The 21,936-nt window shown below is 40.7% G+C and overlaps 3 protein-coding genes across 4 annotated transcripts; 2 read left to right on the top strand and 1 right to left on the bottom strand.

Annotated features, from left to right (window-relative positions):
* The first annotated feature begins 214 nt into the window (after window positions 1-214).
* Window positions 215-3,614, top strand: LOC145902683 (actinia tenebrosa protease inhibitors-like). The gene is made up of 8 exons (XM_082990757.1): window positions 215-384; window positions 925-1,064; window positions 1,241-1,452; window positions 1,638-1,729; window positions 2,069-2,248; window positions 2,332-2,520; window positions 2,644-2,797; window positions 2,956-3,614. The coding sequence occupies exons 1-8, from the start codon at window positions 348-350 to the stop codon at window positions 3,251-3,253; spliced, it is 1,302 nt and encodes a 433-aa protein (XP_082846883.1). The 5' UTR covers window positions 215-347; the 3' UTR covers window positions 3,254-3,614.
* Window positions 3,615-4,564: 950 nt separating this feature from the next.
* On the top strand, window positions 4,565-16,898 carry LOC145901544 (jouberin-like). 2 transcript variants are annotated; one of them, XM_082989270.1, is made up of 31 exons: window positions 4,565-4,730; window positions 4,800-4,866; window positions 4,979-5,012; window positions 5,131-5,291; window positions 6,095-6,280; window positions 6,375-6,550; window positions 6,648-6,782; window positions 6,934-7,267; window positions 7,591-7,864; window positions 8,096-8,194; window positions 8,466-8,666; window positions 9,060-9,212; window positions 9,339-9,471; window positions 9,701-9,824; window positions 10,117-10,223; window positions 10,483-10,596; window positions 10,800-10,906; window positions 11,138-11,256; window positions 11,667-11,797; window positions 12,044-12,184; window positions 12,247-12,318; window positions 12,400-12,473; window positions 12,595-12,684; window positions 13,187-13,348; window positions 13,531-13,660; window positions 13,721-13,836; window positions 13,894-14,059; window positions 14,338-14,450; window positions 14,734-14,831; window positions 15,285-15,544; window positions 15,783-16,898. In XM_082989270.1, exons 1-31 carry the CDS (start codon window positions 4,721-4,723, stop codon window positions 16,331-16,333), a joined length of 4,638 nt encoding a protein of 1,545 aa, XP_082845396.1. In that variant the 5' UTR covers window positions 4,565-4,720; the 3' UTR covers window positions 16,334-16,898. The 2 variants fall into 2 exon arrangements, with proteins under 2 accessions (XP_082845396.1, XP_082845397.1); XM_082989271.1 differs by lacking the exon at window positions 12,595-12,684.
* Window positions 16,899-16,975: 77 nt separating this feature from the next.
* On the bottom strand, window positions 16,976-20,777 carry LOC145903535 (uncharacterized). Its single transcript, XM_082991621.1, has 5 exons — window positions 20,541-20,777; window positions 18,308-18,474; window positions 18,075-18,210; window positions 17,650-17,953; window positions 16,976-17,046 (listed from the first exon to the last, which is right to left on the bottom strand). The coding sequence occupies exons 1-5, from the start codon at window positions 20,563-20,565 to the stop codon at window positions 17,034-17,036; spliced, it is 645 nt and encodes a 214-aa protein (XP_082847747.1). The 5' UTR covers window positions 20,566-20,777; the 3' UTR covers window positions 16,976-17,033.
* Window positions 20,778-21,936: the final 1,159 nt, after the last annotated feature.

The raw sequence follows: 21,936 nt of genomic DNA, 5'->3' as shown, positions 1-21,936 counted from the left end.
CCTTATTGGGCTGGCAAGTGGGCAGGTCGGCCAACGGCACACGATGTTGGTATTAAAGATCTATTTGGAAGCCAGCTGTAGGCAATTTGAGCGTTTTCCTGCGTTCTCTGCCCGCGCGATTGCGTAGACGCTTACGTCACAGTTCGTGTTCTGCGCTCGGGGCATTTTTGCGATATAAGACGGCTCGACGCTTCCCTGGCAGAACAGACAAGGTTTGCAGCCAAGCAAAGAACACGAGAAAAGCTACGAAGGAAAAGAATATTTCGAACAACATTACTGAGTTTACCGACCTGTGAAATTTTACCGACGTTTTTGAATCAACGACGACGATTAAGACAAAGGCAACGATGATCACATTGCTGGGTCTCCTGGTCATAGTGCAAGGTAAGATTTTTAAACGATATGAAATGGGCTTCAATTGGCAAATCCAAATAAAACGCAACGTAAACAAAATTCAAGTTGACTGTAGGATGTAGGCTAGGATTTTGATGAGTGGATTCCTTTAAAAGCATTATCCTTTATACTGCAACTAACCATTCGTACTGTAGGGTTACCTTAGGTTGATGACCTTGTGGTGAAAAACGTGTCGTGAAAGTTTTGAAATTAAATGGTGAAGAAACCTCACGTGCCATAAAAACTTCTGGTGCCATCAGCGCGTGTGATTATACCGAGGCACGTCAGTTTATCGCCCCTGGCAAAAGCTACCTCTGCAATTTTGCATCACATCAAGGCTATTTTGGTCGCGCTGAGTATGGCGTTTCGACGCAGCAGTACAATCACACCACTCAGTACGGTTTTACTGCCGATGCAGCGTAATTCGAGAAATAATTGATGTAGAATTAAAGGAACCACAAAACCTTTCTGCTACATTACAGAAATATAACACGAACTTGTCAGGGAATGAAAGTTTGTATTTGTTTACAGTTTCCGTGGGTAGCGGATACGCGGTGGCGGAGTACGATGTTGGATGTTACGCGGAGTTCAAGAGGTACCTCTCCTCCTGGGGTCATCTCGCTTTTCAATATGCTATTACTCCCTACTGCGTACAAGGAGGGCTGTACAGGGTAGGTTTTGTTCTTATTTGTTATTTTTTTTTGCTTAAAAAAAATTGTTGTTTAAAAATTTTTTTGTTAACATGACAATGTTTGTAAACAACACAGGTTATTAAACACCAAATTTGGCTTAAAAGCATAAAAACGTGTTTTTTTGCAGTTTATAAAAACGTTGTGTTGTTTTTCAGCATGTACAGTGCAGAAAAAGCAGCCCAAGGGCAGCACTGCGATGTTATTGCGCGTTCGTCGACAACGGTGCAGAGAATACGGACGTTTCTGTTGACAGAATACACAACACCTTACAAGAAATGTTTTCGCTTTGCCCTGTAACAACACAACACTCGTCAGGCCAGTGCACGACACCTCCTGTCACATACCCGTGCACAGTCGACCAGAAAAAGTAAGCCAAAACCATACAACTATACTGTGTAGTAAAAACCCAAACGACATACATTTGCTTCATTTTCTATAATAACGTGTGCAGAAAAAAGTTTCTATAATCCGTTGCAAGGCAATAAAGACGTGTCTTTTTCCCTAAGATAACAAGATTTACATCAATATTTACCATCTACGATATATTTTCAGGTACAGATTTGTGCCGTCACAGAAGAAGTGTGAGGAAGTGAGTTTCGGCTGTTTTGGATACGCCACGATGCAAGAATGCACGGATGCTTGCGGTAAGTTTACCAGCACATACGGGCAAAAGCTACATTTGTTCGTAAGCCACGAAGCAACAATACTTATGAATCACCTTCCAGTTGGTTCAGGCCGGCGCCTGGCAGATTTTAGATACTTACGCATTGCTTACGTCACTCTGTGCAAAGTCACTGTGAACTGTTTCTCATGAACCGACCCGATCTTGACGCGGTAATATTATTCAAACCGACCAATCAGAATTGTTATTGCTCTTGAGGGTAGTTACTAACCCGCATAACATATTTATGTGTGTTATTATTTCGGCTTGTTGTATACTTGTGAATTTTTTTCTAAAACTTACAATTGCGTTCGTTTTGCAGCACCCATCGTATACAACGAGTGCTCTTTCCCCATCAACATGGGCTACCCCTGCAGCCAGGCGGCTGGAACAAGATTCAGACACAATCCGTCCACAGGACAGTGCGAAAGATTCGATTATCGCGGGTGTGGCGGAAACTCGAACGCATACAAAAACATGTGGGAATGCGAACAGTCATGCGGTAAGGATCGACTTTGCACACTAATGATGATGGTGCACCTGTTACGCAATCAGTGTGTAATTATGTAATTTTGTCATTAACAGTACCCCAGAACAAAGTGAGCTTTTTGGTCCAAGTCGACCTCACGAAGCTGTACAATGTCACCGCTTACAGTTGGGTGCTAGACAAATACAACATGGAAGCCGATGGTGTGAACATGGCCATACAGCCCATTTTCAACGACATCAAGGAAGATGCCATCTCAACGGATCTTATCAGTGATAGCACACAAGGTACAATATTAGCTTAAAACATGTGATGTAAACAAAACTTGTATTACCTTATCTTTTTGGTTAACGTAGCTGGTAGCTGAATCTGAATGCCCTTCTTGTTGTTAACAAACTCAATCTTTATAGATGAAACTGATTCCCGTTCCTTCAATACTGGTGGTGGATCTGCTGGTCAACACGCTGTAAATCTTAATGAACCAAACCGTGAAGGTATACACAGGGTACAAGTTTGCACACAGGAGTCGGAAACTGGACCATGCAGAGCATACATTCCACGATGGTAAGTGATGGACAAACCACAGTTCAATTGAAACCTATACCATAAAAGTATGTGTTTGTATCCAATGCGATAAGTCTTGGCAAAAATGTAGGAAGTTCTTTTCAAACCTTCATCAAATGTACAGCTACATATATAAAAATATATGTATGAAATTCCAGGTTCTACAATGCTACAACCCTAACATGTGAAGAATTTATATATGGTGGATGCCTTCCGAATTACAACAACTTTGAAAGCCCACAAGAATGCACAAGTTTCTGTCATCCAGACTACCAGCCAGCAGCTGTTGAAAGAACAGGTTCTTCTGGAACCAACCAAGATAATTCAGATCCATACCTTGAAGATGGCACAGAAGTAGTCTGGAGGTTCCAGGGCTTGTCTACAAACACTGTTGTGCAGCCGAGAACTGTACTTCTTAGCGATGGGCCATCTGGTGATGGCACCCAAAACACATGATTGTGTTTAAACGGATACTGCAGATAGTCAGTATTGACTAAAGCTCCATTTGACAAGACAACCTCAAACACTAAACCTACCGATGAGAAAAGGATGCAGATTTAGAGGTGGAGTTATTGCCAATGCAGTGCTTTGATCATGCCATTTTTGGCCCCATCATGCACACATACAAAAGTTTTAAATTCAAATTGCCTTTTTTCTATTTTTGAAATTTATCTATTGCTTTTTCATTACAAAGCATTTCGTTTTATGAGAACATGGATTGAAATCAAGGACATTGCATTTTATTTCGTGTTATAGTTTATTATTATTATATGTTATTTTATCGTACATTTTATTGCACAATAATAAAAAAAAATTATATATATATATATATACAAGTGTTTACAACTGTAACGTTTAGTTCATAGACCCAAAAAGAAAATCGACCACGTTTATAGAAATTTGTGACGCTACACAGGGTCCCCGCTAAACATACAAGAATATGTAGGCTTCATATATACTTACACATAAGATAACAAATACCGTACAGTACACTACAGGCGACTTCCTCCATGGCAATGAAGAAATTTTCCCGCGCTTTCGCGAATTTTTTCAAGAAAAATTCTAGTCACATTTTTTGGGAAGATACTTTTACACCAGGTCACAAAGTTTTTTCCAAACATGATCCACATATAAGCCTATGTAACATAGAAATCTGTGCGAATATTAAAGCTACGATTTCGTGTAGTATTTCAACTGTTATTTATAAACAAAAATAACAGGCGGTGGCCCTGTTCACGCCTAATTATTAAAATTCGCACTGATTTCTGTTTTACACATAATTATATGTAGATCAAGTTTGGAAAAAACTTTGTGACCCAGTGTAGTAGTATTTTCCCATTTTTTGAACACAACTGCTACTTCTTTTGAAATAAAATTAACAGTTTGTTTAAACAAGCAATATTTTCTATAAATATCCGATTGCTTAATAAACATAGGCAATCATCAGAAATTTACTACATATGTTGCAGCGTACATCACATCAGTGTGTTGTAAATTATGAGTAAACTTTAAGACGTCGAGTATGACAATTACACAAGGCACTGTGTAAAATCATAACAATAAATAAAATACGGTCAATATTTTGTAATTTTTCAAATATGTGTCATGTGAGGGCGCCACAGAGTTTCGTTTATATACAAGCGAAAATCAAAATAGTGCGGTTGCCAGTTGAATTCATTACGCTTGGCTTTGGTAGTTACTCGTTTCTGCATAAAGTTATACACAATATTCTGCTCAAATCTTCGTTATTGTCTCTAGTACATTGCACGTAAATGCAGGTTTCCCCTTTTAGATCATTTACTTTACTAATTTAGTTGTATTTGAAAAAAATCGATTTTGTTCAAGTAATGTCGAAAGGCAGTGTTAAATTGATTATAATGATGTTATCAAGCAACAAATGATCTGTGGCCGGTTCCAAAAATCATGCCATCAGGTCGGTTATTGTGCAATTGCTAAAACGACACTGACGGGTAATTGTGCTAACTGTTTTTTACTTTTGAAGAAAATCCGGTAGTAGAAACAAAACGTGGAATATTCAAAAACTTTCCTGGGTTCAGATCTAAAGAAAGGCAAGTAGTTGCAAATGTTGTATATATCAATTTTAAAAGCCACCAAAAATAAGATAAATAATTTGTTTTTGAATTTAGGATCAATATGAACAATTTATTGTTTTGTTTTTAGAAATCCCCCATTGGCAGAGACACCGGAAAAAGTGGTTAGTTAAAGCATTTTATCTGGAGTATTTCCACTGTTGTGTAAAGTTGCCTACCTGAGAATATGATCTAATTTTCTAACATACACAATGAAAAGCAAATATATTACTTAATGTAAAGGTTGAAGATTTGGAGAGAAGCCTAACCAAAGATGATCCACTAATAGAAAACAATACATTCAATGGCGATAATGGTGAAAATAAATTTCCACAAAGTGAAGCAAGTGAAAATGATGAAGATGCAGAAAAAGACAAAACTGTAGAAGCAGACGTTCATCATGGGTAAATCTGTTTACTATAATATTTTATATGCTTGGTTCAATATGTATAGTAAAAATAGACACACTAATGTGTAGGTACGGTGAGAATTGCTCAAAAAAGTTAAGGAAGTAATAATGTGGGTTCTATAAGACTAGCATGCAATACTGTGTTGTGTTCCACAGTGCAGAAACAAGAATTGGTAGAAAGCCGGTTTCAAGACGCAGAGTTCAGTGGTCTAGTGATTTGACAGTGCATGACAACAATGGTTCATATATACAGTCCGTGCCAGGCACTTCAGGCATATCGAAAGCACTCCAGCATAAACCTGAAATAACATACAGACAGGCCTTGCCTGTTCCAAGTATAGGGCTAGGTCCTCCATCATATGTTTCCCAGTCTAGTGCGGTGAATAGCAAACGAAAGTCGAAGTCAAAAGATGGAAGTAACTTTTCAGACCAGGCCAGTGGGGTTGGTGTTAGTGATGCCACTCTGCATATGAGTGATTTAAGAGAAGACGTTACAACTATCTGGACAGCGAGGTCCAGTGTAATCAGAGAACTGGTGGATGAACAGGAAGGAATTTCCTATAAACAGTTAAGGTTGTCATGTTCTTGTAATGACAGAACTTATTATTTTGCAGTGTTACCTGTGTGTGTGTCACATAGTAAATGTAATATGTTAGACAATAATCCTCTTCTGTGTTTAAAAATGTAGCATGAATTATGGTTTAATGATAAAAAAGTTGAATTTTTAATGAAGAAATTACAGAAAATACCATTCCCATGCAATTTTTTCACTATTTCTGTTTTTTACAATTTATAAAGCCCCGAAGATGAAAGTCCTGGTCCACAGGAGTCAGATCAAGTAGCACCAGTTAAGAGCTCAGCTGGACACAAAAAGCTTCGGTTACCCAAGTTCAAGATTCCAAAGTTCCGTAAGAAGCATAACGAAGATGCAAACCTTGTCCAACAACAGGAGGAAGCTTCGGGCCCCAGTGGAACCGAAGAGGGGTATGTGTTATTTTTTTATTATTCACAATTCACCTGATACACACATTTTATTTTGGAAGCACTGTATAATATATATTTTTTCTTTTTATTAAAGAGTTACTGATGAGGAAGGTGCCATATTGCCTGCATCCGACGACCAATTGAGTCCAGTTGAGGAGCCATCAACATCTAGACCTTTTGCTTCAGAAGAAGATATAAGTGATGAAGAAGAAAATGATGATGATGATGAAGGGGAGGATATGGTAGAAGATTTGACCGAAACTAAACCAGGTATTAAGTTTATTTGATGAAAATCTAATAATATGTTTTTTGGGCAATTGTGTGAAACAAGTCCTGTTTCAAATTACATGTATAATTGTTGTTTTAGTTCCAAAGCCCAGGCCAAGGACCTTGCCTGAACCAGTTCTCACTAAGCCTGTAGTAGAAGAGGAAGTTCATCCGCAAACTAAGGATGAGGTTTTGCCAACTCCAACTATTAGGAAAAGAAAGAAAAAGAAGAAAGGTACACTTCCCATTTATCAATTGTTTAATGCCATCCAGTTTTTTTGCCGAAAAAGTACATAAAATAATATGCCCTCATCTGAAAATTCATTGTACTATGCCTACTTGATGTAAACACAAACGACCTGACGCAATTGAAATTTTTGTTTCAGTACCAAAAACCCGTCGTCCAGTGCCAGATCTTCCTGAAGAGCAACCGGTGACTCCGGAGGTTGACACAAAGTCATCAGTTCGCGAAGGTGATCTAGAGGAAATTCCAGTTGCCCCTAACGACCAACCACAGGCAGCACAATCCTCAAGCACAAGAAGAGCTCGAACAGCCCGAAGAAAAGCGCGCCAGCAAAAGAAGGATGACGGCCTTGTGCTGGGTATCACGGTACACCAGAGCGACCATTTGAGGGCAAGCCTCAAGTACATTTCCCATCCTGTGGTAAGAGTGTCATTGGTGGATGGCACAACTGGACAGTATCTGCAAAAAAGTGACAGGTTTGTCAACGGCTGTTCAATGCTCTGAATCTTAACTGGTGGGAAATATAGTGAAAATGCAATAATTAAATTCTTGGTTAAAAAATTTAAATACTAGTGGTAAATAAGGATTCCGTTTAAACTGAAAGTGGGAAATGAGATAAAAAGGGTTAAGAATCACTGCTCTAAATGCCCTCTGCTGTAAGGTGGAGTTTATCTTGGAAATATTGCTAAGGTACTTTACAAAAAGACCTTTTACAAAATCGTAACAATTTTTTTTTCCAAAATATCTAAAGATGCCTCATGTTCTGTGTAACTAAGTAAGCGTTTTTTTTTCTCGGAAGTTCCCGGAGTGTGACGTCATACTATGAGAGTGATGCAATCTCGCACGTGCTTCCCATTATGACGCAACCGTACGATTTCCGAGCACACCAGAGCATTCGTCCTCGCTGGGAAGAAACTTTGATCTTTAATGAGAGCTTCGACAGCCTGATTACGTCATTGACACGTCATGAGGAGGAGGTCCGCCAACAGCGTCAACAGGAAGGGGAGGACGTCAGTTCTCTGGTTCCGGTAAATCCCCGAGTGGTGAAACCCAGTCCCATGGTATTTTTTGTGGTAAGTTTTTTTTTGTTGTTTCTTTTTTTAGAATGTTGTTTTTTCTTTCTGTTGATTTCATTTATTTATTTCTATTAACGCGTTATTGTTGCCAAAGGGCTTCGTTTGCCGGATAATTCATTAAATTGTTAGCAACGGCCATTGGTCTCTGAATAATTCCGGAATCCAATCACGGAAGTAGTTGAAACCAATCAGGAAGTAATAATGACGTATCCTGTTGTTTTCACACAGATCCGTGATTTCGTCAGTATGACGAAAGCCAATAACGTCAGAAAGGGAAAAGATGACGTAGACAAAGGGTGGCACAATGTGGCCTGGGCTTTCCTAAAGGTACTTACCGACTTATAAATATGATCTTAAACGTGCTTCATTTTTGCTGATAAATCAAATTTTCCGTCTTAAGCTTTTAATTTGTTTTTTCGACTTTCCTTCCAACAGCAAAACGCAATACTGGCCTCTACCTTGGTCTTACCCTAACAAATCCACATTTCAACTCGATTTCAAAATGCGCATTTAGCGTTTCATCTATGAAAAGATTTCTCACACAGATTGATCTGAATATAAAATTAAAATCCCCGAGCTAAAAAAAATATTCCCACAGCTCATCGGATCTGATGGGCAGCCGAACACTGGACGCAGAGTTCGCCTTCAACTTTTCCACCCTCCGCGTTTCCCCACAACCCACGTGAACGAACAGCAAGCACAGTCGGAAGTCGCCTACTTCTGGTGGCGGGACGTCCCCAGGAGGGAATATCCCGCCACGGTCTACGTCACGCTGAAGGCAATCAACAGACCTGACAAGGTGGAAAACTAATGTTTGGAACAGCGATACCCCTTTAACGTTTGTGTGCTTTGGCTGAAGGAGAGCAAACAAAAGATCATTTGTAGAGATATCGACCTATATAAAAAAGCACTTGTCCACTGCTCCTTATTTTTTCTGTTCAATCCGCAAAATAGCATCAGCGGTTTCCGAATCCGCATATAACGTCTACTTATGCATTCGTCATGCGTCGATTCTGACTAATTTTTTTTCGTATGTACGACTGTCTTGAGAATAAGATTCGCAGTTTAAACCCAAAAAGTAACCACCGCAGTTGACAAATTTTTTAAACTTATTAAATCACAATGATTTACTTGCCTGAAAGTAAAAAAAATATACTAAATTATAAGCAGCAATTACAATATTCCGTGCCAGATGGATCCAACCTCTCGTTCAATGTTCGCCACCCAACCCGAGGTGGGCCAACAGTCGTACAAACAACTACACAGCTCTCTGCAGTTCGCTGATGGGACGAAGAGCGCCACAGCCGAGGACAAGAAACCGAAATGGAGCCGTCTCCCCGGACAGGTTGGTACTGGTGTTACTTCGCTGCTGTAAATTGATTTCTGTGAGCTGCAGACAGATGGCCACTGTTTCGACCTATATCCCACTTAAGGAGTAAATGACGATAACCTTTACACTCATTTAATTTAGACTTGCAAGATACCAAACGCTGTAGCGCTTCGTCTGTGGTCTGGATCTGACGGCGCTTTCTCCATTCGATTTTCAAACGGTGGAACAAGACTTGCGGTGGCATGCAAGCATGAAAACTCCTACCCAATTCTATGTAAGCATTGCATATACATATATATATGTATGTATAGCGGGTGGTTTGTAGCACTGGTCAAGCGCCAGACCCATGTACCAAGAAGTAAACCTGATCGAGATTCGTGCCCAGGATATCCTGGGTTCAAATCCCGGTGTGGTAAACAAAGCCTTGTATGTCTGGCTAAATAAACGACCAACGTTGTAATTCTGCGCATCTGCATTATAACACTGCAATTACCTGTGTGCAGTGTATGGCATACCCGGTGGAGGAGAGATGGGTTGTCTTAACAACCACCAACAACTCGTGTACGACATCCAGTGGTCGAACAACGACGACAAAGTGGTATCGGCTTCAGCTGACGGAACAGCCCAGTGAGTTATGTCTTTAAAACCGAGTCTTGTTCGCAAAAATTAAATCTTGTTTATTTATCTGACCGCAACTTGATTTGCTGCCCACTCGAAAGTTAAGAGACAAGCAAACATAACTGACACAGCTTTTAATTTACTGGATTTGGGGACAGGAACCCTTTGTTATGCACAGTGATTGCGATTACCCCTTTTTAAGTTCAAAAGTTCCTGCAAAAATCTTTTTATATCCAGCTACACTGTACAAGCTATATAGTTGGTATGTCACTCATTTTTAATAACACCGCGTTTGTTTTAGGGTCTGGGATTTAAATGACAAGAGCAAGTCGACTCACACCCTCCCACATCCAGCTTACGTTTACACAGCTTCCTTCCATCCAACAGCACAACACGTGGTGGCCACAGGCAAGTTTTTCCGTCGCAAAACTTTCCAATAGGTTTATTGCCATTTATGCGTACATTTGGTAAAATTTAAAATCGGTGTATGATTTTTTACTCAATGCCAACAACATTCAAGCCACAAGCTCAACGATAAAAACGTTGTCAGTTTGATTCTGTATTGAAACAGCGCGCAGTTGTAACATGAATATTATACACCTACATAACAAACGTGTACTCATGTAGTCTTTAGTATTAATATGGTAACGTGTTTTTTTTACTTTAGGCGGGTATGATTGCGTGATACGCGTATGGAATATTGCGACACCGACAGCTCAGATGCTCCAGGAGTTGGACGGACACAAATCCTTCATAAATTCGTTGGCATTCGACCAAACTGGTATGTCGAGTGTATTCACAATCATCTGCTTTATACGGTCATTGTTATTCCAATATATTGTTACCCTCCTTACACGTCTCATATGTAAAACTTGTCACAAATGTGCATATCACGTGGGAGTAAATAATCCTGCTGATGAATTTGTTTGTATTGAGTAACCAGGACTATGTATGTTGTAAACATACAACTGTTACCGTATATAGGGTTGACATTGTTCAGCGCTGACAGCAATGGTTTGGTGCTTGCCTGGAATTGTCACTCCCAAGAGAAAGCGAAGAAAAACTACAAAGTGTCGTGGACCATGAAAACGGTTAGTGTTGGCTTGATTCCGAATCATTTCACTCGTTGGTTTCAAGATATTTTCTCTTGGGAAAACGAAATTGTTTGAAATCATTTTGTATTTAATTTCGACCTTTGAAAGGTTGAATGGGAAAATGTCATCCAACCGTTTTCATTTGTGGATAGCACACTGCGTTACCAAAAAAGTTTACGAAAGGTTGTGTCAAAAACTTAACCAGTGTTTCATACTTTTCCGTCGCAGAAATACGAGGATCGCGAGCTTTCGGGTGTTTGCATCAACAACATCCAAGTCCACCCTCGCAATAACAAACTCCTCCTCCACTGCAGGGACTCCGTGATGAGGATCCTCGACGTGAGAATGTGAGTCGCCGTTGCAGTGTTTCCAAAAAAAAAAATACATTTTTTAACTGTATAAATATATTCTACCTGTTAAAGTAAAGTAATTCTATTATGAATAAGAAATTGCTGATGCTGATAATACGTAAGCAACATTGATATTCTAAATACAAATCCGTTGACATGAATTAGAGGCTTGTTGTTCATACTCCAATATAGCAGTAATTTGCTGTCGCAGAAAAAAAGACAGTGCCTAACCGACAGACAGATTCTTATACAGTTAATGAGCAAGTCCTTCCTGTTACATAGTTGTTGTTTTTTTTGCCTTCCCCTTAATTTTTGCAATTGATTTGATCCAACGTCGGAATAATCCCATAATGATTAAAAATTACGCGCACTAGAGTTAGAAGTGACTGAAATATATTTCGTCACAGACATACTTTGCTTCGAATGAACGGAGCTGTGAGTCACCGTCAGCACTTGCGCTCTACACTGACATCTTGCGGATCGTTCGTGCTGTCTGGAAGTGAAGACGGCTGCGCTTATGTTTGGAACAGCGATACTGGTAAAGCGTCCACTGCACCAACCAGTTTTATCCAATGTAGTGTAAAAATATTGTCATAGTCACAGGTACAGACATCGTAGCACTCTTTTAGCTGATTATGTTACTATAAAAAACAGCTGCTATTACCTGTAAGGCCTTCATAAATCAACAGTGCCAGTTGCAGCAATAGACACACGTATAAAAACACCGTGTCTGTAAACTCACGAATATAATTTTGTATTAAGTGTAACCGCATTACTCTTGCAGGCGACCAGGTTGCGATCTACAACGAGTTGGGTTTTTCCCGCTCCGTGCGTGACGTCACCTTCCACCCTCACGAACACATGGTGGCGTTTTGTTGTTTCTCGCCGAACATGCCAGTCCTCGTTTACGTCTACGACAAAGGCGGTAAAAGCATGAAAACAAGCCTTGTCAACCTTATTTCTCAAACCCTTGTTTGTTAACTGTAGTTGCGGCGATCGGAACCGGCGTTCTGCCAGTGGTTGGAACTTCGCAACAGGGCAGAGATCTGCTGTTGGAACGTAAGTGACGCTTTTGTCAAAAAATAATGTTTTATGGTTGAATTTACCTGCATTGCTAAACTGTGAATGTATCCCTTACAGCTTTGGATCGAGCTACTGATGGCAGAACGACTTCCAAGATGCAGAGGATTAAAGATCAGCTTGATAGTGTTATGGTAAGCATCAGTATGTTGTCTGAAGCTGACAAACGTCAGTTGTTCTAACTTGTGTAATGTAAAACAATTGTAAATTGTTAAATGCCTCGATTTAAACAACATCTTTATTGTGACGTCACAGCCACCGAAAGGTGATCTTTGGTCCCCGGCACGAAAGGCGGTCCCGGTCGCTATGGCCCTCAGTGCATTTGCAGACGGGCGCAAGTCGAAAGTAAATGCCCGCATGATGTCGCTAGTTGTCTGCACAAACCAAATGCTGCTTGTTCTCATATTAATTTGCATCCTCTGATTCAGACCCTGTTTTGTCGGCACCTGAATAATAACAAACATGGAAACATATTCGCACTAATTTAGTTTTCTGCACTTTTATGACAAATACACATCAATCTTTACGTCACTTTATTTTTCCTGGCACGATTATAAACATTGCTGAACATGCTTTCAACTTCGAATACTCTTGCTTACCATTGTCTCCTGCTAATTCCTGCATGTTGTTCGAAACGTGTAAACTTTCAACTATTTTTCTTTTCAGCCTCTAACTTACTACAACACTTTTTAATTCCAAAATCTAGAAACAAAATGCTTGATTACGAAGCACGTTTGCATGATTTATTTACAATGTATGATAGACACACGTACTTGCTCTTCTATATCCCTTATCACAGTTTACTAGTAGCTGAAAAACGGTAGCCAAACTAATTTATTGTTTCCAGGGCCAATCGTCGCCCAGAGGGCCACCCCCCGGCCGCACCCTGTCCCCAGCCCCCGGGGGTTCTTATTTGGGCCCAACTCGGTATACTTCGCAGGACCCATATCTTTCATATGGCGCTACCGACGCCAACTTGACGTGGGGTTCGACCTTCGACAGCACAATGGTAAAAGTTTGTTGCTCGAGAATTTACACGATATGAGAATTATATGTGTAGTTAGTTGTTTTTTTTATGCAAGTACACAATATATGTATGTATAATATGTATATTATACATATACGACTCCTGTTTATAATGACGTAAACGTTGGAAGTCAGTAGCACTTATGAGGTTGGTTTCATCTGCAGGGTTCGAGCTTGGAGCCTTCCTACCTCTCACCACACGCCAGCCCAGAAGCGAGAGCTATTGCGCGCCACCTAGCGACTAATCAACCCAAACCTGACATGTCCCATGGGTGGCGCCCTACGTTCACAGCAGGTAACCTCCACGCAATTTGACGATACTGGAAACGCAGTAATATTTTGATTAATGTTTCAGTCGGTGGAAATCCCTACCGCACCGGCGTCGGACCGGATGTGTCGGTTGCCATTGACGACCAGGGCAAGAGGTCACTTCAGGTTAAAACGGCCACGTCTATAAAGGACGAACACACGGTAAGCTTTAATTTGAATAGTTTAAATCAAGTTTTCAACACTGCTTGTCGCTACAAGGTGGTAGCTCTGTACGACTACCAAGCAAGTCGGTCCGATGACCTCACAATGTACCGTGGTGACGTCATAAAGGTGTTATACAAGGACGGTGAAAGTTGGTGGTTCGGCGAGAGATTGAGTGACGGAAGACAGGGGTATTTTCCCAGTAACTATGTTGCGTTGGACGGTAAGATATCAATCATGGGTTTCTGTATGCTCGGTTTATTCTCTTTCTTCTGTCCTATTTTTCTTGTTCACGCTTCGGTATCTAACTCCTCTAATGAAACAACTGTGCCACGCATTTATCATGAAACGATTTGGCGTCGTCGGCAAGAACACTTTAATAAACCCGTTTCAAATAATGTATACTTTGATGCGATAATAGCTGACGTGATTTTTGAACGCTCATTTAATTTGTAATCAACTGTTAACTACGGTCCATTGTTATTGTGTTCTTATTTGCAGACAACGAATCGGTGGCATCAAAACTTGAGACCCGCGATCAGCAACCGGAGGTGATGTTCGGCGTGCCGGAAGTGCGACCCGTGAGCGCGGAAAGTTTACCAGAAAACAAATCGGTGAGTAACACAACGTTTTATCGATGGACAAGTTAGTAGCAAGTCATAACAACTTCCTAGTGCATTTAGTATACCAACCCTTATCAAAATGTCCTTGCATATGAAATTTTTGTTTCCAATGCAGCCAGCGTGGCCTGAATTGCTTTTCTTAAAAACATTACAACACTCTTAAACAGATGTTCGTGTATAACGAATGCATACATATAAAGACACCAGTGTCCAGTTAGTTCGGTAACAACTGAAGTTGCGTAATTTCCGAATAAACCACAATCTTTTACCCCAGATTCACGCACTTAAAATGTTGGACGGAAAGCTCAACTTTTATTCTCACAGCGAGTCGGAAGGGGAACACGAGAGAGCAAGTCCTTCCACCAGCATCAGGTTATAATGGCACTGAAAAATACATTCAGTATACCACAAATGACTGTGTTAATTCCAATCACAATGGTTGATGCTAACATGATACTCCAGTAATTCATACAAAAAATCAGGGTATGACTGACAAATGACACAAAAATCCTAGCATACGTTATATATGCGTTATATTAGTTAGCGTTTTTTAGTTTAACAGGACCATATGTCTATGCTGGCGAAGCACATAGGGCTTTAAATATCCTGTGCTTAATGCATTATCGTTGTGACATATAACCCTGAGGAAGTCTCGCCGGATGGCAGACAAAACGTCGGTTTAAATAAAACACTTCCGAAAGTTAGTGCCAGAAGTGCAATTCCTATTAATTACTATGCCTGGCAGCAAAAATGGCAGTATATTTAAATCTCCTTTTATAACATATACGTACTATGAGCATTCCTGTCAACAATATATTCTCACAGTTCCAGGCAACGGCGCCGTGAGCAACGTTCGTCGGTTAAAAATATCTCGAACACAATCCCTCTAACTGAGATCAAGTCGGTCAAAGATGAAGCGCCGCAACCTCGCGCCCGATCTGCCGCCGAAACTTCTCCCATTCCCCGAAGTCGAACCCGCAAGCGAAGTCCGCGAGAACAAGGAACGACACCCGCGCGCCCTTTGCCGGAAGTTACACCGCGTCAAGAACAGAAAGCTAGAGAGATAATTGTGGAGGAAATTCAAGGTTAGGCTTGTTCGTCACGAATTTCCTATTTTAGTGGAGCGGAACCAGTTAAAGTCCTATAGAAGAAATGACGATCAGTCCTTTTAATATCATTTATGTACATACCTTTTGACGTTTCGGTAGTTAAAATCGCATCGAGTGGTAGGCTTTGAACGACATTTTTCGAGAAGTTACCCCACTTTTTATAATGTTCTTAAAAATACCAAAAACATACGAGCGTAAATAATTGAAATTTCAGAGTCGAGAGCGGAAGATGTTTACGCAACTGTGCAGAAGTCAAGTCGCACGTCAACGCCGCGACACAAAGTAACCTTTGACCCCGTGTCTACGGGCGAAGCGCCGATGACGTCAGTGCAGGCAGAAGTTCACCAGCCACCCCCGGAATCCCCCGAACCTAAACCCCAAAACCCCAACGATTACCCAGAATTACGACCAAGACTCGGAATTCTTCAAGCCGTCAAAGAGAAATTAGCTGAAAGCGACAGCATGCTTTCCAGCACGGTTGTTGGCGGACCTGAATTCGACCGTGCCGATTATGACGTCAGAGGGTCGCGCGGACCGATGCCTACGTCACTGGCGCCTATTTTGACGTCGACGGCCACTAAGGGTAAGAAATCACGCTCGCGGCGCAACCGAAGTTCAAGTAGAGGTCGCGCGCCCAAGGTGCTCATTACCGCTCCCAGCGACGAAGTGGAAGAAGATATCCCCATGTTGGAGTTGGTGAACAGGAAGTTGAAGGAGGCGAGTGGGGCCGACAACTTTGCGTATGATTCCACTTCTGATGTCTGATATTTTCATTATGGGTGGTTTGATTGTTTTCAACCATTTTAGTGTTTTCTTTTGTCGAGTAGTTGCCCTTTGGGCGGTCTTAGTAACGTTTATCGCATTTTTGGTATGTTTTTAAATTGAAGTGATTTTGCTGTTACTTAATAATTTCAAACAGAGGTAAGCGTTCGGTTCAACTGTTACCAGTCAGGCCCCCATTGTTCCATTTTCATTAGAGGGCCACAAAACTGTTTTACCGTCCGTTCTAACCTGCATTTATGCAAAACTGGCGCTTAAATGAGGATCCTTTCTCCATAAACAGCCCAGCGACATGGCATCTTAATAGGGGTTTCTTGTTTCAAGGGGTGGCAACTTTTTTACAGTGATTGTCACCATGACAGCGTGTGCCAAAATCTTGAACAAATTGCGTGTTTTTTGCTAGCTATCTTTTATATTTTTGGGTTACCACTGTATTGAACGATGACTATTCTATACTATGTCGTTTTTTTGTTGTATTCCTACACACATTCTAGATGTACATTTATTTTTATACTGTAGGCAACGTGCTTTTTGAAATAAACTTTGTATTAATCAACCCCGCACCAAACCACAACTCTATCTTCCAATCGAGTATTTATTACACAATCCATTATGATGGCAAATTTACTCAGAGATCGTTGTTGGTTTCACATCTTAAACGTTTGTTAGCAGCTCGGGACAGAAGCTAGTTGTTGATTCTGAACACAGAAAGGTTTTACGTTCTTTGAAAAGTTGTGTTCTGCCCTTACTTCATAATACAACGCGTAAACGATGTTTTAAGCCTAAAAGTAATACCAGCGCTTGAGGAAATAATGGCCATGGTTACTATGTTGCGAAAGCATATGGATGAAACACATCGGAAATCCCTATCATTAAACTGTTCGGCCTTTGACTTAATGCGATCGTGCATTTTAACTGATAGGCGGTTCAACCATTGCATGGGAAATGTTTGATCAATACAAAACCATTTACAAATAACAGCTGGCGGTTTGCCTCTGGAAGGAGCGTTAATTGCTATCCAACCGCGTGTTTGAGTAGCATAGAGAAAAAAACGTATCGACTGGTATACATTACTAAATAATTTAAAGCTCCTCTGGCAAGAATACTTGTTTGGGCGACGTTTCGGTCGTTATACAACAGACCTTTATTAGGTTGTATAACGACCGAAACGTCGTCCAAACAAGTTTTCTTGCCAGAGGAGCTTTAAATTATTGAGTAATATGCCTGACAGCATCAGCAACAAAGTGGAATACATTACGTTTACTTATCTTCAGGGTACACAATAACAAATTCACGCTTACTTTTCTTCGATAATCTCGATCTCGTACACTTGATTGGCCCATGGGCCCCCCTTTCCGTTCGCTTTGCACCTTCTTGACTTGCCGTACTTGTTGTACGTGTGTTCGGCGTACGAGCAACCGGCGCACCAACCCCCATCCTGTAATGCTATCATTGTGTAGCCGCAGTTGTAAGCAGCCTGGACGCACTTAGCTATGGCCTCTTTCCTGGTCTTGTAGTTGCCGTTGAGAGCCGTGCTGAGATTTTCAAGTGTGGGGATAGCTCTCAGTGAGGTGTCTTTCCAACATCCCAAGTTCTTCAGGCTCACTGCGAACGCGACATGTTACTGTGACGAAGTTGAACGTACGGCATGGTTTAAAATAAAGCCTTGATACACTTTCGAGCATCCCACGTGAGCCATTAAAGAAGAAAACCATATCAAACTCACCTTTTGCGGCTTTAGTTAATTCGTAAACGTTATTTGCGTTCACCCCACCCTTGCCATCCGCCCGACAGCTGCTCGATATGCCATACATACTGTACGTGTTGATTGCATTACACGAAGTGGAGCAGAGGCCGCAATCCTGCGGATACAAATTATGCATTTAATTCAATACAGGTCCATACGCGCCCAACCATTACACTGCACATCGGCAAAATCATTTGCTTCAGATTACTTGCCTGAAGGGCAAAAACCTTGTAACCGCATTCGAAGGCCAGCCGGGCGCACTTTTCTATTGCCATGTCCCTGTTACTGTATTTTCCATCCAGTAAGTAACTTCCCTCCATGCTGGTGATTGCATGGTGGTGAGGTTTGTCCTTCCAGCAGCCGAGGTTGCAGTAGATTGCTTTAAATAAAAGCACAAAATGTTAAACATATGCTTATAAACGAGACAATTGTTTTCGAACCTGGGTAATAGTACTTGGCACACGCGATCTGAAAGACCAGCAACAAGCCAAATAGAGACAAACAACGCATTCTGCTTTATTTGCTTGATGATAAACTTCGAACATAAAAAAATCATTAGTGGTGATTAAATGAAAGTTCGTATTATCGGAATCTCCTGCTATGTTTTGGCCAAAAAAAGACATAGCAACAGATTTTGTAAACAGCTCCTGCAAAATAATCCTTGTTTGACGTAGTCTTAAAAAATCTAAACTTCAAAATCACAAATTTTTCTAAGCGAACTCTTATACAATTCCGTGCAAGCCTAATGTTCCCTGCCACGATGCTTTTGCAGAATTCTGTGCGTTTTGACCCTTTAAAGTCCATCCCGGATATGTTGGATGGAAGTTTTGTCCGCGCACAATTGGTGGAAAGCAAATGTAGCCGTTCTCTTGTTGCTTGAGTACGGATACTGTATTGAAGCGACATTTAAAGCCTTTGTACCCTATCAATAGAATTTAACTATTTGCGTTTATTACACCATCCTATAAGGGAAGTTTTCAGCAAGGGCACTGGGTTTGTTTTGCGGGTTTTAAATGTACACAAAGTGGTGGTTAGTTGTAACAAATGTTGTGAAATAGGTAAAAAAAAAGTTATGCAATCACATTTCCACTATGTCCCATCGGCACGCTTGTAAATTTTGCGTAAAATCACAAACACGCGGACATGGTTACTGAGACAAAAAATGTGCAAAAAAACTAGGTTTTGCCGTTTTCGGTTGATATAAATAAATCTCGATGAACATGCGCGTTAGTAACTGTTGAGTTAGTAATCTCCCAGTGCGTCATACCTTTTGTTTTATAACTCACAAAATTACGTCATCACCAAATATTTAGTTTACGGTTTGAACAGAAATATTTTGTGCTGCACACACGTCACAAACCCACAGCACAACCAATATGCACGAAACTCATAATTCTCCATCCAGTGAAACACATACGAGTTTAGCTGTGTCGCCTTTGCTGTACCCAGACCACATTGAATCTATAGTTATTCTGAAGTGAAAATTTTGATTTTTGATTACCTGTTGCAGTTTTTGTTAGCAGGGTGAATATATTTGTATATTGGAGCGGATCTATTTACCCGAAAAGCGTTTCGGTTACTTTGTTTGAAGTATAATGGGATGAACTCGGGTGATTTTCGCTTAATCTGTATTAAATGTGTATTAAATACACAGGGCATGATTTTAAGAACACTTTTCTGCCTTTGGATTGCCCTATCAAGTGCTGCAGGACAACTCTATCTGGCAGGTAAAACGCCGTAGATTTCATTGTACAGAAACCATACTTTAACGCATTTTATTCAGCCAAATACGACAATTTGGGATGTTGGAAAGACGTGGCAGCATCACCTGCTATAGCTGACGCTGAAAAGAACGCGGGTCTTAATAGTAATTATAGATTAAGGGAGCTTGCTGTGGTAAAATGCGCCGGTGTGGCTTCTGCACGCAAGTTCCGCGTATTCGCCATTCAAGTAAGGAAATAATCGAACGTGTCGCATTGAAATTATGGCAGGTATTTGATGTTGTGCTTTGCACGCAGGATGGGGGAAGGTGTATGGCATCATGCGATGCGATGGATCGTTATAAAATGTTCGGAAATTCCGCGGAATGTGAAGTTGGAGGCTTAGGTGGATTGAAGGCAAACCAAGTCTATCGCCTGAGGGAGTTTACTGAAGGTAATTTTTTTGTGCAACATTGCAGGGCAGTTGTCATGTTAAAGAAAATCTTGTTTTTTGCCTAAATTTGTACAATTAGTTACTCTTGATGATCTCGGTTGTTGGAAGGACACCCCGACCCGCACGATTCCAAGCCTCGAAAAGACCGATCCTTTGATAAGCGATAATTATCGACAACGCACTGACGCGATTGCGAAATGTGTACAAGTGGCATTCCGCCGGCATTTTCGAGTGATTGCCTTACAATACAACGGAGATTGCAGAAGTTCAGCCACTGCAAACGAGACCTACCGGTTGTATGGGCCAACCACGTCATGCTCGTCCAACGGAAGAGGCGGCTCTTGGGGCAACCAGGTGTATCAGATGAGAGTCATAAGGAAGACAAGGGAACGACAATGTGAATAACTCTTGGGTCTAAGTCAGAGAAAAGTACAGGTTAGGCTCGTATTTGCGTCATTTCCCACCCAGTGATTGTCCGTCCCACCTCCATTCGCAATGCATGATTTAATGCTTTTTAATTTGTTCGTTCTGTCCGAAGTGACATGATTTTCAATTTCAATTTTTAACCGGTGCAATCGGATTTAATAAAGACAAATAAAAGTTTTTCAGTTCGCCTAAAACATAACAAAGCTTGAAACATTTCCGCTACACAGCGTTTTCATCTTTCTATGTCGTGTTGGGTCAATGCTTTCGCTGTTAGTTAAATCTAATGTGTACTAAGTTGACATGCGCGTTTCCACATGCATTTCTGGCTCCAGTTCTCAGAACCGAGATTACAAAAAGTGAATTACTAAATCCTTTTCTTTAATAACGATTATTTTCTAATATTTCACCTGTTTGTAAGAACGACTAGACTTCTTCAGAGAATAAAACAAGCGAACCCAAAGACTAGGAAATTACATGAACGAACGATAACAAAATGACGCAACTGTTATAAACTCTTTAGGCAGTAAATCAACATTATTATAGAAATAACTTCGTGTCAAAGAAAACTTGTTTCGTTAAAAGCATCATAATTTCTAAAGTAAACCGGAATACAAACGTAAAATGCTGAAAATAAATCATTAAAACTGGCTGAACATATAGGCTGCGCTGGTGGCAGATTTTATCTACACACGCAACGCATGCTTGCGGTGCGGTGCTACACCACGCAGGTAAGCCATTGCTACTCAGAGTGACTTGGAGGTCGGTACTACCAGCATGTTCGGGTAGTTTTAACATTTTATTTTCAGCATTTTACTTTTGTTTTTCATTTTACTTTAAAACTGATGATGCTTTTAGCGATACATGATTTCTTTGTAATATACTGCGGTTGACGCGAGGTTATTTATGTTGTAATTTTGCAAATGTAAAGTTTCCACCTGTGTCACGCACAACGAGTAGCGTTGGAAAAGGGTCGATTTTGGAACGAAAATATTGAATAATGTTGGCCGTAAATCAAGGTATCACGCAGGTCATACGACCAAACTACGGGAAACAAGAATTATCAATTGTTACGGACAAAATCACGGAACACAGGCGAAAATGCTTTCCATCATTTCAATATTGCGTACAGCTGTATGGTTAACCCGTGGGGTTTATCAAATACCTTTCCATGATGGCGACACTGTTTATATAAGAGTACAAGGCAACTGCACGCAATATTGAAATTATAGATTGGCACTTTCGCCTGCGTTGTGTGATTTTA

The sequence above is a fragment of the Ascidia mentula genome, chromosome 5 (assembly GCF_947561715.1).
Source record: "Ascidia mentula chromosome 5, kaAscMent1.1, whole genome shotgun sequence".
Classification (NCBI taxonomy): Eukaryota; Metazoa; Chordata; class Ascidiacea; order Phlebobranchia; family Ascidiidae; genus Ascidia; species Ascidia mentula.
The sequence above is the reverse complement of the archived record's forward strand: the minus strand, read 5'-3'. Positions and strand labels throughout refer to the sequence as shown.